We start from the raw sequence: 18,365 nt of genomic DNA, 5'->3' as shown, positions 1-18,365 counted from the left end.
CAAAACCTGACCCATTTGGGATTAGAAAGGTTTTCAGGTCAGGTTAATTCTTTATAGCAGCTCCTTATCATTTTAGAAAATAAGCAATGGAGAAGTCCGGCTCCTTCAGCTGGGTAAAGGCATGTTACCTGAAACATCTTATCAAAGGAAGCCCACCCACCTTGTTTACAAAATCCTGCCTGATCCCACACCAGCTTCACGACAGAGCTGCAGCATAACCGTTCTGCTGCTTCAGCAGTCTTTATCTCTGCTCACTATCCCTTCAAAGCTGGAAAAAGGATTGCCTCCAGAGAAGATATTGTTGGTTCCTGGATTTGAGACCATGCAGCATAGCTCTTTTCTGCCCTCTAGTGTCAAAAGCTGCTCACTGCTTTCTTTAAAGTCCCTATTAACCATGAAAAAGACAAGAGGCCATGTCAAGAAAGTTATGCCAGGAGCAGCCAGCTAAGAGCTGTGGGCGCTCCCCGAAACCATGCATGTGGCAGTGGAAATCCTGTTTGGAGGGCCAGGAAGTGGTCGTGTGTGAGAAGCAATCATAGTTGGGGGCCACGCACGGAGTCACCATAGATCAGATTTAAAACTGCTGGTGTTGGTTCGGCACAGCAACCAGTTACAATTCCCTGTTCTGGGCTCCTTATTAATAAATAAGCCGACAAGCCACTCACTAGTTTACAACAAGAATGTTTACATTTACTAGTTTACAACTTATAAATGAGAACATTTTGATCATCAATTACATATTGTATTTTATGTCACCCTTTTTGTGATGTGAGAGCAACTATTTGGTAAAAAGTGCAAAGAAAGAACTAAACTGAAATAGAAAGGAAAGAACTGAAACTGAAAACATGAAAGAAAAGAAAGAACTGAAACTGGAAACATGTTGTGTACCCCAAAGCCAAACTACATGTTATATTAAACACCTGATTAGCATCTTTCCTGGGGCAAGTATCATCTGCAAGTATCTGGCTGTGTATGAGTGGATGGGGATTTCATCAAGAGGAAAGGGTTAGCTTCCCCTCCCATTTGGCAAACTTTAAATTATGATACAGCCCATCTATTTACAGAAAAAATAACAAGTTGTTCTAGTAATAACTAATCAGCCTACTTTCCTTTCACTGTGTCTACATCTGGACTAAATTAGGTGCAAATCAAGGCCCACAAGTTAGATCTCTTGCACCTCAAATGTTCATGTGTCTGCCATCCTGGATTGGGGTGGATGTCATCACCACAAACTGCACCACTGAGGTGTCCCTGTGTGTCACTCACTATAGCTGTTCCAAATTTGGTTCAAATTGGTTAGACAGTCCTCATGTTAGTGTACTTGCACCTCAAAGGTTTATGCATCCTCCATCTTGGAATGGGGTGGGTGACATCACCACAAACGACACCATTGGGGCATCCCTATGTATCCATTCAGCTGTAGCAAATTTGGTTCAAATCAGTTAGACTTACCACAAGTTAGTGCACTTGCGCCTCAAATGTTTATGTGTCCACCATCTTGGAATGGGGTGGGTGACATCATCACAAATTACGCCATTGAGGTGTCCCTATGTGTCCCTACAGCTGCAGCAAATTTGGTTCAAATCGGTTAAGCGATTCACTGGTTAGCCCACTTGCATCTCACAAGTTTATGTGTCTGCCATCTTAGATAGGGGTGGATGACAGCATCACAAACTAGCTGCTGAGGTGTCCCTATGTGTCCCTACAACTGTACCCAATTTGCTTCATAATAGTCCAGGCATTGCGAAGTTGATAGCGGGGGGTGGGGGGGACACACTGACAGACACACACACAGAGAATGCTGGGTGATCTCATAAGTCTACTGGAAAGTAGACTAAAAATGGTAGGCTAAACCATGCATTGACTGTAACATACAGGTTAAAGAGCTGAGAACATACTGCAGCTTTTCCAGAAATGTAGTGGGCCACAAATATTTAATGCACCACTGGGTGGCTCGATATGGCACATCACCTGTCCTGAAGAAAATGATTGCTCGTCCCAGGTGAGCAGCTAATTATGAACCTGGTTTATTCAAATATACATGTGCATGAGTAGAGAAGAGAGGAGTCAGAAAAAAATCTATAACTTTGCAAGCGAAATAAGAGCAATTTTAATTTTAATTTAATTCATGTATGGTATTACACCTCCTCTTGAAAAGCAGAACCAATACATGTTCAGCACATAAAAAGAACAATCAGGGGGGGGAACACCCCCAAATACTGGATCCATTGGTTCCCTTCGGGTAAATGTACAGGTCTCAGTTCTACCCACTAAATCTATCTGAAATCTCTATGGAAAAATGTGATGAGTCTGATGTACACAGATTAAGAGATTGGACTTCTTTCCACCAGATTGAGATACAAAACTTTAATTAGATATCAATAATCCCAAAAAGATCACTGGTAATGGGACAAACCCAGAATCATAGGACTGAACATTTCACACAGTTCAGTCCTAAAGTTGAAGGTAAATTTCCTCCCAGGAGCCTATGCATAAATATTGCTGTATATTGCTTATGCTCCTTTTTTAAAGCAGCGACTTCTACCTTATTTGTTGCCATTTCAGCGAACCAAAGAGGAGGTAGAGGAGCATGAATTAACTCCTAATCTAGAAAAGTATGGGTGTGCCATAGCGCGATTCTCACAGATCTCATTTTGTTCTGTCTCAAATGCAGAATAAAATCCCTGGTTATAAGACTTGCTGGTATTCAGGCCACTATTCATTACACATATGCATGGGATGTCACTCACTCAGTAGACTATGAAAAGCTCTATAGGCTTCACACTAGCATTATTGTTGCAACTTCTGTGACAGAATCCTGAGAATGGACATTTGGTGAGAGTGCTGAGAATTAAGGCTGTGCTAACGTATCACCAGGAAAACTTCCAAGGTGAAAGGGGTAGCCAAATAATTTTATTTATAGTCTTTTTGTGTGCTTTTTGCCACCTGCCCACAGTTGCTTCTTTCCCTAATCTGAAGCTTCAACTCTAGCTTTTATTCAACAGTTGTCTTCCTGAGAGAATTATAGCCAATCAGGAACCACAGAGGCAGCATTAGAGCAGTGTCATTATGCTCCAGAGGTGAATATTTTCACCCCATCTCAGAGCTTCCTGGAAAACTGGCGAGATGGTGGTGGGTGAGGGGAGTATGTTTTCTGAGGGATCCCGATGCACACCCGATTTGGCTCAGCCCTATTGTGAATACTCTCTTATAAATCCTTAGAACCCCTTGCCAAAGTATTAGTACTAGGATTATTTGGGAAATTTGTGACAGTTAAAAGTGGTATAATCTAATACGAAGTTTGTTACGTATATAAATATATCTATGGATCTCCTGGGGGGGGGGGTTGTCAAAAAAGGCACTAAACTCAGTGGCTAACTTGATGTGCAGTGTTATGGTTCCATGACACGGTGCCTTGGGGCTGCTGCAGCCTTCCAAGCAAACCCCGACACTGTTCTGAAGCAGCAGGTGCGGAAGCAGCATTTCCGGAGGCTTTGCCATTGTCACGCTGAGGCTTGCGTAGGTCCACAGCAGCCCCAGGGCACAGCACTATGGAGCGTAATGCTGCATGTCATGTTAGCCACTCAAAATAAACTGGGCGTGCAGCCTTGACCTTGTCCCACTGTCTCTCTTAGTGTCCAAGTCTGGTAAAAGCGTAGTGCAGAAACTTACTTGCAGCATTTTAAAGATCAGTTGGTCTGGTAAAAGGTTATTGCCTCTCTTGCCCTGAGGTTCTCATTTTCTGAGATCAAAGCACTAACACACTTATCCAGTAGAGAAGACTATTTTGCTGGAGAAATTTAGTCTGGCTCCTTTGTGCTCTACCATACCTGCTGTAGGGCATTGACAGCAACTACAGTAAATGACACTGCTGTTTAATCAAATGTAGAGCAGTCTGGAGAACCTCTTCTCTAGATGGACTTGCATCAACTGGTTGACATGCAGGGTTCACCATCCTTCTGTAAGACTCTTCAACTCTGTCAAAAAACCAGCAAGTAAGTAAGCTTACTAACAGAATCCAAATGTAGAAAAAGTCAATAGCAAAACTGCCCGAATGCATCATTATCTATCTGCTGATTTATTTAACTGAGGCTGTAATTTGGAGTCACAGAATTTTAGATCTGGAAGGGACCTTGGGGGCCTTTAGTCCAACTCTCTTCTCAGTACAAAGGAACACCTCCCATATCACATCTGGAACAGGACTTTTCTGATCCTGCTCAAACCCTGCCCTAGAAATAAAGTACACATTTTCCTTGCTGTTTGAGATCAGACAAGTCTCTATAAATTTCCAACTTTCTGAATCACGGCCAAAAATGCATTTAATATTTATTAGTAGTAGCGGTAGTAGTACATACTTTTGGCGAAACAAAGTATTTGCTTCCAGCTCTGCCTCCTCCCTTGTTTTCTCCATCCCTCGTCCCTGAAGTCTTCGGATTCTCTCCTCAGGACTAACAGTCAGCAGTAAGACCACATCCGGTTTTAGAAGGTCTTCAGGCCAGCAATATACTTGGTGATGACAGGGAGGGAGATTCTGTACTTTCCCGCTTATTTCAGTGGCGATTGCATATGCTGCCGTGCTGTGCCAATACCTATTGGATTACAGAGGTGTCTCTCATTCTGGGCTTCAAGAAAATCCAAAAACAGATTCTGCACATGGAATAAGCAGTACTGAAGAGGCAAGTCTGCATCTATCAGTATCAGTGCATGTTCTTTGTTTTGGCTGTGGAATTTTGAATTTCATTTATGGGTTCAAACAACCCTCAGAAAGTAAGTAGGAAGGAAGTGGTTCTCAGTGAGCATGTGGTCCCACAGCTTGCTAGTATTTCTGCCCATTTCCATGTTGTCTGAAGCTGGAAATGTCAGGTGGAGAATACTGAGACCTCTCCACCATTTGACATTGTCAAGCCATTATGAAAGTTGGGTTGAGGCGGGGCCCTGACACTCTCCACCCAATATTTCCAGCTTCAGATGACATGAAAATGAGCAAGCACCAGGAGCATGTGCTCACCGGGAACCACCTACGTATTTAGAAAGGAAGAACTAACACTTCTTCCCAGTTATTTTCCACAGGTCATCTGAACCTGCCCAACATACATGGGGTTAGCTCCTTTTATCTTTTCCCAAGTCACATCCTCCAGCCTACCCTACATAGCTCAACAGGGATTTGCGCTCAAGTACCCCCAGTCAAAATCCAACACTCCATCCAACACACCACCCCAGCTCCAGTTAAAGTTTTTGCCAGGGATTGAAATAGCAAAGACAGTGATGAAAGTGAGCAAGTATGGTCAGGTACAGAGTACTACAATTACTATCAGCATTAACTTTTTCCTTAAGCCTCCATAAAGGCACTATGTTCTCCTCAATTTGGAATCTATCTATCTACATATATAATTTTCTAAGGTGTACCCGTGGCTAATCCCGTGCAATCCTAGCAGCTCTCGCGATAGTTCGGCTAATCCCGTGCAATCCTAGCAGCTCTCGCGATAGTTCGCGAGCAGAAGCACCTCATTGGGCAGTGGGGATTCCATATGCAGATAGGGACGAGGAGCCTGTGATGGTTAAGGTAAGTTGGAATACAACTGTTACTAGTTGGAAGATGTTCTTGATTGTAGAGAAGAAGAATCTATCTATTTATCTATCCATCCATCTATCTATCTATATTTTTAAAAAGATAGTGGCCAGGCGTCTGCGAAGAGTGGTCTGCGTGAGGGTGGAAAGGGCCCCTTCAGGAGGAGGCTGCCATTTTATGAATTAGATGAGGAAACAAGAGATTAGTTAACTTAGGAAGGGAGAGAAAGAGAGAGAGAGAACAAAAGAAGAAAGACAGAGGGGGAGAGCGAGTGGAGGAGAGAAGGGGAAGAGAGAAAGAAGGAAGGGTGAGGAACGGGCCTGAGCCTGTCAGCAGCCTGAGGGGAACGAGTGGCCATACTGGTGGTGGTGGCGGCAGCAGCAAAGAAGGGCCCAGTCAACCACTGCTGCTGTTTGGGGCTACTGAGGCCATTGGCATAGGGAGGGAGGCAGGCAGGCAAGGGATGGGCCAAGGCCTGTAAGCGGCCTGAGAGGAACGGGTGGCCATGGCGGTGGTGGCAGCGAAGAAGGGCCTGGTCAACCGCAGCTGCTCCTGTGGGGCAGAGCAGGAGTGGGGCTCAGGTGGGGAGGTCTCTGGGGATATGGGGCTACAGCTTGGCCAATAGCAATAGCAATAGCAATAGCACTTACATTTATATACCGCTCTATAGCCAGAGCTCTCTAAGCGGTTTACAATGATTTAGCATATTGCCCCCAACATTCTGGGTACTCATTTACCGACCTCGGAAGGATGGAAGGCTGAGTCAACCTTGAGCCCCTGGTCAGGATCAAACTTGTAACCTTCTGGTTACACGGCGGCAGTTTTACCACTGCGCCACCAGGGGCTCACCAGGGGCTCAATAGGCGCCAGCAACTCTGTAGCCACAACTAAGAAGGGTGAGGGGGATGGAGTAAAGAGATAGAGAAGTGACCAAGAGGGGTGAGGGGGATGGAAGCAACAGGATGGAGGAGGAGAAGCAAGTGTGTGGCTCAGGTGAGGGTGGAGAGATCTCAGAGGTGAGGGGGGCTGTGGCAGGGGGTGAGGGGAGCAATCAAGTACTAGGGCGCAGATGCTCTGCATGGGTTAAGCTTGTTATAAATATAATGCCATCATATAGTTATAGATACTATTAATGACGTTACAACCATTCTGGTTGTTAGGCAGATTATTAGTTAATGAGCCAGAGTACTGGTTGATGTTTCATTAATAGGAACTAATGGTTGGGAGATATCTGTCTTGGGTATTTGGAACGAGAGAACCATCAGAGCTTGGGGTAACCGACACCCCTCACCTCACCAAAGCCAAGAGGATGGGGTTGATATAAAATGTATATATGAAGGAACAAAAGAAGCAGTTGGGCAGTCAGGGAGAGAGAGAGCTGAGCACTGAAGGCACCTGGTGGGGTGCAGCTTATTTCTTTCCGGAGGAACTGACTTGGGATGGATCTGCTCCTGGTAAGGATATGCTTGCCACTTTTACACTCTACCTGTACATTTCTTGCTATAAGCCACCATGAGGGTTTTTTTAAATCGCAGTATTAAAATAAAACACAAGTTGTCCTAGTAAGAACTAATCTGTCTACTTTCCTTTCCTTACAAATGTACCAAATTTGGTTCAAATGAGTTAGACAGTCCTCAAGTTAGTGCACTTGCACCTCAAATGTTCACGTGTCTCCCATATTGGATTGGGGTGGATGACATCATTACAAACTACACCATTGAGTTGTGTGTCCCTGTGTGTCACTCACTACAATTGTACCAAATTTGGTTCAGATCAGTTAGACAGTCCTGAAATTAGTGCACTTGTGCCTCAAATGTTTACAGATCTGCCATCTTGGATCAGGGTGGATGACATAATCAAAAACTACACCGCTGGGATATCCTTATGTGTCCTTACAGCTGTAGCAAATTTGGTTCAAATCAGGCAGTTCACAAGTTAGCCCACTTGTGCCTCAAAAATTTATGCGTCCGCCATCTTGAATCGGGGTGGATGACATCATCACAAACTACATCGCTGAGGTGTCCCTACAAATGTACTCGCCCAGGTGTTGCGAAGTTGATGGGGGGGCGGGATGGGACAGACATACACACGGAATGCCTGGTGATCTCATAAACCTACAGGAAATTAGGCTAAAAATACCTGTAAATCAAGCAAATATTACAAGCCTCCCATGTTTTCACATCTAATGCAAACCCAACCCACAGAATTCTGGAAAGTGAGAAGTGAAAGGGGAATTAGATGATGATATCTGCACAGCATCATCAATACATGATAATATAATATGATGGGTTGATCAGGAACAGCATATATACTGTACACCTAGGCCTTCGACCTGTGGCTGCCCTGGGGAAGAATGGTTGTGATTTTCCATATAACTAGGTGGGTTCAAGCTAACTGATCACAGAGAACAAGGTTTGGCAAGGCATAGATTAAATCTGCCAGATGGTCATTGTTAGGAGACAAACCTCAGGATGAGTTAAAGGATAGAGAACTAACAACTTGACCAAAGACATGAAAGTGAGGAGGGAGTTATAAAAAGAGGCTGGATTTGTCCAGAACCAGACAAGAGGTGGACCAATAATAAGAAATGGGTGGGCACAAACTAAAACTACCTGGTCAAGAGAAGCCAATCAGTCAAACATCTATATATTTATTTCTCCTAGGCATACTCATCGCTAATCCCATGCATGGCAGCTATCGCGAGAGCTGCTGCCTGGGGGATAGCGACTGGGATGGGGAGACAATGGCAGTGGGAGCTAGTCGGCTGAGGGAGGTGGCCACGGGCCAGCCCGCAGGAACAGGCAGGCGGCCTGGCCACAAGGAGGAGGAGGCAGCAGTGGGCTGGGCTGACCCAGCCACCGGGAGGAGGCTGTCACTACCAGGAGTGGGCGGTCCGGCTTTCTGTGCGGGGGGAGTGGCCAGTTGGCCAGAAAGCTGGGCATGTTGGGGGGGGGGACAGTGGGGGTGGGTAGGCCAGCCGGAGGCGAGGATGCTCTGCGGCTAGCCCAGCTTGTTACTAAATATTGTCTTTAAGGCAGGGCTATAAAGTGCAACTTCATGATGCTATCTTTTTGATATATGTCCGTCATAAGTTATTTGAGGTTGCAATCAATTTTGTCAAGCAACAGATGGTAGGGAAGGCTGCTGGCACCCAGTGATGTAGTTACATATTCAGGTGCTCTCCATAACAGCCCCCATGGCCATGCCCACGCCCACTCCAACAGCCAGAGAAGCCAGGAAGTACCGGTGTTTCACCCCTGTGTGCCCCCACTACACTATACCCCTGCTGGCACCACACCAATACAGAAAGAAGGACAGAGAGGAGGATGGTGTGAGAATTATTTGTTGCTGAGACAAGTCCCAGTGCATTTTGAGATGGGGGAAAATATATTTCTTAGGGGAAAATATATGCAAATCAAAATGAAAGACTTCTCTCCAACAAATACACCAACTGCAGCCTTACCTGATGGAATTAGCTTGGCCATGGTTACCCATGTTTTGGTAACCTCCTGTTTAGATTACTGAAATGTGTTGTGTGTGGGGCTGGCTGACTTTGCAAATAGTCCAGAAACTGCAACTGGTCCAGCATAGGACCAAATAAATATTAACTTGGGCTGGGCATTTTGATCATATGATGCCAATGCTTCATCAGCTGCGCTGGCTCCCAGCCCATTTCTGGGCCCAATTCAAAGTGCTGGTTTTAACATTTAAAGCCCTAAACGGCTTGGGACCAGGTTACCTGAGAGAGCGCCTTGCCCCATATGTCCTTTAGATCTTCTTTGAAGGCCCTGCTCAGAGTGCCCCTGTGCCAAATGAGGTGAGGCGGGTAGCTACTTACTAGGGAGAGGGCTTTTTCAGTGGTGGCACCCCATCTATGGAATATGCTCCCCAGTGAGGCTCACCTGGCATAATCACTTTGTTCTTTTAGATGCAAGGTATTATTTATTTATTTAGCACATTTTTATACCGCCCTAACCCAAGGTGTCAGGGCGGTAAACACCTTTCTGTTTACTCCGGCTTTTTAGAAGTTTTAATTTTATTTTTATATTGTATTTTCTATTGTAATTTGTGTGTGTGTGTGTGTTTTAATTGGATGCTTTTATTGTTGTGTTGTTGTGAGCCACCCAGAGAACAATTTGTTATGGAGCAGCTAACAAATAAAATGTATTATTTATCTCGTATTATTACACCACACAGAAGTAGATTCAACTGAAAACCATGGGGATATTTCCAAGTAATGGCTGGGATCCAAAAGCTGCTTTAGACATGCCAAAGAGCTTGGACATCACCACTGGGATTTTTGACCCCTCTGCTTTGAATGCCAAATTCAAATGAAATGGATTCCTATGCTGTATCTCAGGCCACACTCCCCCCACCCCCACCCCAAGTGGTTTATTATGTGACATGGGGAGCGTGCTGTTTGAGGAAGTCTCATTCAAAGTCTCCTTGTGTGTGAGGACTAATCACATAGTTCTTGGGATCCAGGCCAACCCATTTAGGGCGAGAGCAATGTTCAGAACTAGAATGCTAGCGATAAACTAGTCGTCATATATACATAAGATTCCAAATCAGAACAATGATAAGAAAAGAACACAGCAAGCTGCCTGATACCAAGTCAGACCACTGGTCCATCTAGCTCAGTATTGTCTATTTTAACTGGCAGAGGCTCTCCAGGGTGGGTTTTAAGGCAGGCATTCTCCCCAGCCCTACCTGGAGATGCCAGGGACCTTCTGCATGCGAAGCAGATGCTCTACCACCGAGCTGGAGTGCTTCCTTATCCCTTAATGTTAAGCAACCTCAATGCTCCTTCATACAGGAAACCACCAGGTCAGTTCATATGTTCAGTGTCAGTCTGTATGTATTCAGGAAATAACAGGAACAGAAACCTATCTTTCTGTTGTTATCTCCTCTAACAAGGAGTTGCCTGGGAACATCCAGGACAGGTTCTCAAATTCTTTTCAGGAATGTGCAACCAGAAGACATTCTATTGTACAAACCTGTCTACAATCACTGGGGACTTAGTGGATTCTTCGGCTATTTCAGAAGCAACAATGTAGTTGGATAGAGCATAAAACGCTCTCCGTATGAGTGTTGGTTCCTCATCAAAAATCTTTCTCCACTGGCTGACACAAGATGGAGGCGTCCCCAAGAGAACAGCATTCAGTGAGGTCTTCAAAGATTGAGTTACTGTAGTTTTGCCTACATTATACAGGGAGGAAAAATGTCATTTATTCATGGCACAGTTGAAAAGTTAATCTATTAATCAGGTAAGGTACAGATTACAGATAGAAGATCTTCATCCAGCCTGAGCATTTGTATGTTTACTCAGATAAAAGTCTTTTTGACTGTAATTGGGCTGACTCTTGAGTAAATGGGCACAGAACTGTAGCCTTAGTATCATCAGTCTCCTTTTGAGAGAGTTAGAAGAAAAATTATATGCACTCTATTCACATGTGCATAGAGTGGTGAACTAATTCTCATTATAACAAGTATTCTAACTCTTTAGTAATTATTTATTCATTTAAAGTATAAACCACTTTTCTGTTTAAAAAAGCACCCAAGGCAATGTAAATCCTCTCTCTCTCTCTCTCTCTCCCCCACACAATAATGAAAAGAACAGATCAACAGACACAGAGCAGAACTACCTGTGACTCTATTTGTCTTAAATTCTTACCTGTTGCATCTAGTCCCTCAATGACAACCACAGGGAAATCTCCCTTCTTTGGGTTCTTAGGGCACTCGTTCACAAAATCAAGGACTGCTTTGGCTTCAGGAATTAGAGAAGTACACTGTAATGAAAGTATTTATTAATTCAAAAACACTTACTGCTCCTGTATTTAATTTTTACAAGCAAGCACCTTACTGATCTCAACTGCAGAAATGTTTGGTGATCTCCTATGTACATTTTTACAGCACTGGAAATCATCATCAGCTTTTATCGGGCCTGACCTAGATAGAGGCTTTGGCTACCAACAGGAGAAAACAGGAATCACAACCAAAGTTTATTTTCTTCTAGGATTCTTTGAAATGATCAAATCCCTCATTCACCCCACATCCCCTCCTCAGAGACATGTGGATTCCTTATACTAGGACAATATGTGTGGATAACAAGGTCCAAAGTGAGCAGTACAAAGAAACACAGAGAAAAGATTTATTCCCTATCTATTTATGGGATTTGATGTGATACAATCAAAGAACTATACCATTGAAACGATCATGATCCCTGTACTGGTTACCCATTAACCTATACCTCTGCCATTGTAGTTGGGGATGATGGGAGTTGTAGTCCAACATCTGGGAACCCAAGTTTGAAAACCCCTATATCAGCCACTGCATTTTGAATCAGCTGCAGTTACTGAGTAGTTTTCAAAGGCAGTCCTGCACAGAACACTTTCAGCCTCTAGGTGACTAAGGCATGAGTGACAATGGCCAGATTTCTCCAGGAAGGGGTGCAGCTGGTGCACAAGTTGAAGCAATGCAAAAGCACTCGTGGACACAGCAGCCTGCTGGGCAATAAGAAGAAATGCCAAGTCCAGTGCAGGAGCACACCTGAGCTGCAAACCTGCTCCTTTAGAAAGAAGCGGTTGCACTGGTAACCCAGGGTTCGCGTTCCAATTGAGAAGAACCACTTCTGTCTTGTCTGGATCTAAAGTCTGTTTATTAGCTTATATCCAGTCCAAGCACTAATTCAGAATGACTGTTGCTTCCCTCGTCACAGATGGAAACAAGAGGCAGAGTTGGGTGTCATCTGCATATTGATGGCACCCCAGCCCATTTCTCCAGATTTACTTATTTACTTGCTACATTAATATCCCACTCTTCCTTCAGGGAGCCCAGAGTAGTGAACATGGTTATGTTTATCCTCACCAACTCTGTGAGTTAAGCAGGCTGAGAGATAAATGACTGGCCCAGAGTCACCCAGTGAGTTTCATGAATTCGGCTCTCCCCAATCCTAGTCCAACACTCAGGTGATCTCTTCTAACAGTTTGCCATAGCTGGTTTATAGCATGGAGGTCAGAAGAACAGAGTCCTGTAGGACCTCACAGGTTAAGAGTCACACCATCGAGTAGCAGTCTCCCAACACCACCTTCTGGGACCTACTTTCCAGACAGAACTGGAATCAGAGCAATTCTGCACCCCCAAACCCCTGCCCTACCTTGGCAAGGCAGTCCATGACACCATGGGCAATGGTATCAAAAAGCCATGGAGACACCTAGCAGAAACGCCAGGGATGCACCCCGCCTAGCCCACTTTCTTCCATAGGTTTTGTAGGCAGGGGCGTAACTATAATTGAGCGAAAGGGTTCAAAGAACACGGGCCCCCAGCTCCTGGGGGCCCTCCAGCTCCATCCCTCCCTATTTTCTCCATTGTCTCCCTCAATCTGAGGGGCGGAGAGAGGGATGAACACGGGCCCCCTCTTCCCTAGCTACGCCCCTGTTTGTAGGCCTATATACCTTAGCAAAGCTGCCCTTGAGTCCATAAGCGATGGCCTTCTTGCTCATCTCACAAACAACTGCTGTAGAAGGAGCACCAAAGGGCTTCTTGATAGCGTGTGAATGTGACCATAGTCATCCACGTGTCCCCCATAATCCCGAGTTGGAAAAAGTATTTTAGCTGCCCAGAGATCAATGGTTATGGGACAGTTCTATCAATAAAGTGGTTATTAATCAGAAGCATGCTTGGCTCAACCTTGCCTAAGACATCCACCCGCCCCCGCCCTAAGCACAGCAGGAGACTAGCTGTGGCTGCACACTCTACACATGCTCAGGGGAGTGGGGCGGCTTTCTTTATGCGCACTTCTCTTACTCCAGACCAGAGCCCTGGCATGAGAACCCAGTCTCAGTGGACGAGGAGAGCGTTTACCTCCTCCAGGACCCTGCAAGCAGCTTCTCGGGAGCTGAAGACAGCAGAATCGAGAAGCTGCAGAGCGGCGGGATGGAGGCCGGATGGTCCCTCGGCGGCGGCAAGGACGACGCGCGTTCTGCCCAGGAGCTCCTTCCCCTCTCCTGCCCCCTTCAGGCGCCACAGCGCACGCCACAGCTGCCCGTCTGCAGCCTCCTCGTACACGCAGAAGCGGGCCGGCGCTGGCATGAGGAGACGCAGCAGCTCTTCCAAGGAGCGCTCGGTCTCCGGCGATCGCTGCGCGTCCTGGACGAGGAAGCCTCTCTCCAGCGCAGCAGGGTCGTGGGGGCTGTAGGAGAGAAGGGACAGCACCTTGCCCCGAGCCCCGAAAGGCTGCTCGCTCAGCGCCTGCTGCAAACGTCTGTGCAGCCTAGCGGCCCGGACGCGCTCGCTGGGGCTCTGCGCGGCCGGGATGCAGAAGGAATAGCATCTCCCCGTGGGAGGCAGGAAGCACCGGGGCCGGGTCCCGCCGCGGGGGGCTGGCAGCTTCCTGTCGCTGCTGCTCAAAGTGAAATAGACCAGATCCGCGTCTGGCAGCGCCGCTACGAAGCATCGCTCGGTGTGGATCGGAGAGGCATTCTTGGGAGGCAGCGCCATGGCAGCAGCGCCGCCTCTGACTCTGAGCAGCAGCGGAGACAAAGGAAGGGCGCTGCGCTGTAGCATTCCTAGGACGGCGAATGCCGCCGGGAATCGAAAGTAGCCGCGGCGAGAAAAGCCTCCTCCTCCCTGTTCCGTGGCAAGCAGCGAGAGGAGGGAAAACGAAAGCGAACGGAAGGGCCGGGGTGGGGTGGGGTGGGGCTCAAATCTGACGCTGCCTGAGAAAAGCGGGCGCACCTCGGCAAAAGCCAGAGGGACTCGCGTCCGAATGAAGTCGCTTTCGCAAAGAAACGAAACTTCACGGGCGGAAGTTTTGCAATGAAAGAGTTGGCGAAGAAAGTTTAAAAAAAGAAAAAGAAACGGAAACTGACAATGATGGGGATGAAATAGAGAGGATGGTCTGTTAAAGCAAACGCACTTGACGAAACGAACAGACTGACTGTGGCATGGGCAGGCTTCCATGGCACAGATGTTAGATAGGGATTTGGGGGCCTCCTGCAAAGTGAGGTTTGGGGTGTCTTCAGATTTTCAGAAAATGGGGGGGGGGTATCCTACAATCCCCCTTGTGGTGGTGGGGGGTTGTGTAAAATGTCAGGGACAGCAGGCAATCCCCATAGCCACAATCATCTTGACAGCCTTGGCCAATAGCCACGCAGGGAGCTGCCTTATACTGAGTCAGACCATTGGTCCCTCTAGCTTAGTAGTGTCTACTCTGGCTGGCAGCAGCTTTCCAGGGTTTTCAAACAGAAGTTGTTACCTACCCTACCCTCCCTGCAGATGCTGCCAGGGAGTGAACCTGCTCTTCTAGTGGGGGAAAAGCCGATTTTAAAACAATCCCCTGTGATCCATTTTGTAGATGCAAGTATAAGATCAGACCACAAAACCATGTCCTTTGAGTGAGGAGTGGGTGTGTTGTGCTTAATTTTCAGCATTGCAGTCTGCAGCTCTTTGCAAAGCGTGAAAATTGGTGGGTGTTTTTGCCAACACTCTGAAATCTGGTGGGGCCCCCTATTTTCTTTCATTCATTCATTCATTCATGCCTTCCTTCTTCCATTCCATTCCACTCCACTCCACTCAAACCTCTGGAAAGATCACAAGCAGGAGATGAAGCTATACCCTTAAGAGACCCTTAAGAATTCAGGCCCAGCCTAGGTTTTTTTCACCCTTGCCCTTTCATTCTTTTAACCTGAGTCAACAGAAATGTCAAATTCATGTCAACACACATTGTTACATTAAATAAAAGTACTTTGCATAGCACATCTTGCAACAACTGGAAATCTTATAGAAAATATCTCTTGTCATGTATCTCAAACAAACTACATAGATGAGAACTCAAATGATTGATTGATATTAGATCTCAAATTATACCTACAAAAGCCAAAATATTCATGATTGGACAATGCTGACTAATAAAAATAAGAGACACGGGTGAATTTATCAAAGATCTCAAGGCTCAGACAATATTTTCTGAAGGAAGTCTCTTCCTTCAAGGCGCCCAGAGTGGTTAACATTGTTATGCTTATTCTCACAACAACCCTACTAAGCTGACTCTCAGCAAGCCTGAGAGATAAGTGGCACAGTAACCCAGTGAATTTTATGGCTGAATTGGGATTTGAACTCTGTTCTGCCTGGTCCTAGTCCCACACTTTAACCCAGGTCTGCACAACTTCAGCTTTCCTGCAGATGTTGGACTCTGAGGGATCTAATGCAGGCTTTTTCAGAAGAGGTCTAATAATTGTTTCCTTAAGACTCTGCTCAACAGAGCCCCTAACTGAGCTCTCAGGATTGACACCACCAAGCTTATGGTGGTGGGGGACTTCAATGTTCACTTCGGGACTGATTTGTCTGGGGCAGCTCAAAAGTTCATTGTGGCCATGACAACAATGGATCTATCCCATGTGGTCTCATGACCAATATATGTTGCTGGTCACACGCTTGAACTGGTCTTTTACTCTGATCAGGGTGGTGTTCCATTGGTGGGGGCTCCTGTGATATCCTCATTGTCATGGATGGACCACCATCTGGTTAAGGTTGGACTCACAATCAGGACCCACCTCTGCAGGGGTGAGGGTCCTATTAGGTTGATCCACCCAAGCAGGTTTTTGGATCCAATAGGATTCCAATAAGCCTTGGAAAGATTTAGTGTGGGCTCTGGTGGTGATTCTGTTGATGCCCTGGTGGAGAACTGGAATAGCAAACACATGGCCTGTTGGTATACAGAAGAACTACGGTAGTTGAAGCAGCAAGGTAGATGACTGGAGTGTAAGTGGAGAAAGATTCAACTCAAATTTGACAGATTACAACATAGAGCACATTTGAAGATCTATGCTCAAGTAATACGTGCGGCAAATAAGTTATTCTTTTCTGCCATATTGCATCTGCAGGAAGGAGAGTTGTTTATGGTTGTGAGAGGGCTTGTACATGCCTCTCCTCCTTTGAATCAGAATTTGGAACCATCAATTACCTGCTGTGACTCTTTAATGAGCTCTTTGTGGATAAAATATCTCATATTTGGGCCAACTTGGACTCAGACCCCACAATTATTGCAGTGTCTGATGCGGCAACTCCTCTTATGTCATTAGGCTGGATCAGTTTCAGTTTGTTGTAACTCTTGATGATGTAGACATTCTCCTTGGAGCAGTGTGGCTTACCACCTGACCTTTGTGTGGCTTACCACTTGACCTTTGTCCAATACGGCTTGTACTATCTGGCAATGGGGTTGTTGTAGGCCTGGTAGAGATTATAAATGCTTCTGTGAGGGATGGTAGGATGCCTTCCTGTCTAAAGGAAACAATTATTAGACCTTTTCTGAAGAAGACTGTGTTAGATCACTCAGAGTTCCGGGCCTGTCTCCAACCTTCTGTGGTTGGGTAAGGCAACTGAGAGGGTGGTAGCCTCCCAGCTCCAGGCTATCTGGAGGAAAATGATTATCTAGACCCATTTCATAAGGTTTTCGAGTGGGCTATGTGGTGGAGACTGCCTTGGACAGCCTGATGGCTGATCTCTAATGGGGAATTGACAGAGGAAGTGTGACTCCGTTGGTCATTTGGATCTCTTGGCGGCTTTCAATACTATTGACCATAGTATCCTTCTGGAGTGTCTGAGGGGCTTGGGAGTAGGAGGCACTGCTCTGCAGTGGTTCTGCTCCTACCTCTCGCGCAGATTGCAGATAGTGTCACTTGGGGGCAGTTCTTCAAAACGTGAACTTTTATATGGCGTCACCCAGGGCTCCATATTTTTCTAGTGCTCTTTAATATCTACATGAAACTGCTGAGAGACATCATCAGATTTGGTGCAGGATATTATCAGTATGCTGATGATACTCAAATCTATTTATCCATGTCAACATCTTTAGGAGAAGGCATAACCTTCCTAAATGTTTGCCTGGAGGCAGTGATGGGCTGGATGAGAGAAGATGGAGGTACTTATTGTGTGCGGTCAGAACTTGGGACATGATTTTGATCTGCTGGATGGGGAGACATTTCCCAGAAGGAACAGGTACACAGTCTAGGAGTGCTTCTGGATTCAAACCTCACCCTGGTGTCTCAGGTTGAGGCAGTGGCCGGAGATGCTTTCTATCTGCTTTGGCTGATACGCCAGTTGCATCCGTTTCTCAAGATAAACTACCTAAAAAAATTGTAGTATATATGCTGGTAATCTCCAGATTTGACTACTGCAATGCACTCTATGTGGGGCTGCCTTTGTACATAGTCTGGAAACTGCAGTTGGTGTGGCAGCCAGGTCATCTTGGAGAGACTATAGTACCCCTATATTAAAAGAACTACACTGGCTACCAATACATTTCCAGACAAAACACAAGGTGCCGGTTTTAACCCATAAAGCCCTAAACAGCTTAGGCTTAGGGTATTCAAGAGAATGTCTTCTTCACTATGAGCCCCATCACCCATTGAGTTCATCCAGAGAGATTTGTCTGAAGTTGCCACCAGCATGTCTGGTGGCTACAAAGGGACAGGCCTTCTCTGTTGCTGCCCCAAGACTCTGGAATGCGCTCCCTGCTGAAATAAGAGCCTCCCCATCTCTGGTGACTTTTAAGAAGTCTTTAAAGACACATTTATTCACCCAAGCTTTCTAACTAGACTTGTGATTTTGGATCGCTTTAAGGTTTTTATGTCTGTTTTAATTTGTTTTATGTTGTTGTAGGGTGGTCTACAAATATAATAAACCAACCAACCAACCCAGAGAGTCTATAAACAGGCAGGAGCAATGGGCTTCTTGTGTGAGCTTTCTTGTTTCTTTCTTTCACATTATAATATAAACACCAAATTTCACCCAGACT

The 18,365-nt window shown here is 45.8% G+C and overlaps 1 protein-coding gene across 1 annotated transcript; it reads right to left on the bottom strand.

Moving 5' to 3' along the window:
• Window positions 1-2,099: 2,099 nt before the first annotated feature.
• On the bottom strand, window positions 2,100-14,192 carry CMPK2 (cytidine/uridine monophosphate kinase 2). Its single transcript, XM_053285847.1, has 5 exons — window positions 13,433-14,192; window positions 11,244-11,358; window positions 10,567-10,768; window positions 4,356-4,589; window positions 2,100-3,977 (listed from the first exon to the last, which is right to left on the bottom strand). Exons 1-5 carry the CDS (start codon window positions 14,132-14,134, stop codon window positions 3,854-3,856), a joined length of 1,377 nt encoding a protein of 458 aa, XP_053141822.1. The 5' UTR covers window positions 14,135-14,192; the 3' UTR covers window positions 2,100-3,853.
• Window positions 14,193-18,365: the final 4,173 nt, after the last annotated feature.

This window comes from Hemicordylus capensis, chromosome 1 (assembly GCF_027244095.1).
Source record: "Hemicordylus capensis ecotype Gifberg chromosome 1, rHemCap1.1.pri, whole genome shotgun sequence".
NCBI lineage: Eukaryota > Metazoa > Chordata > Lepidosauria > Squamata > Cordylidae > Hemicordylus > Hemicordylus capensis.
Note: the sequence above shows the minus strand (reverse complement) of the source record. Positions and strands in the feature narration are given on the sequence as shown.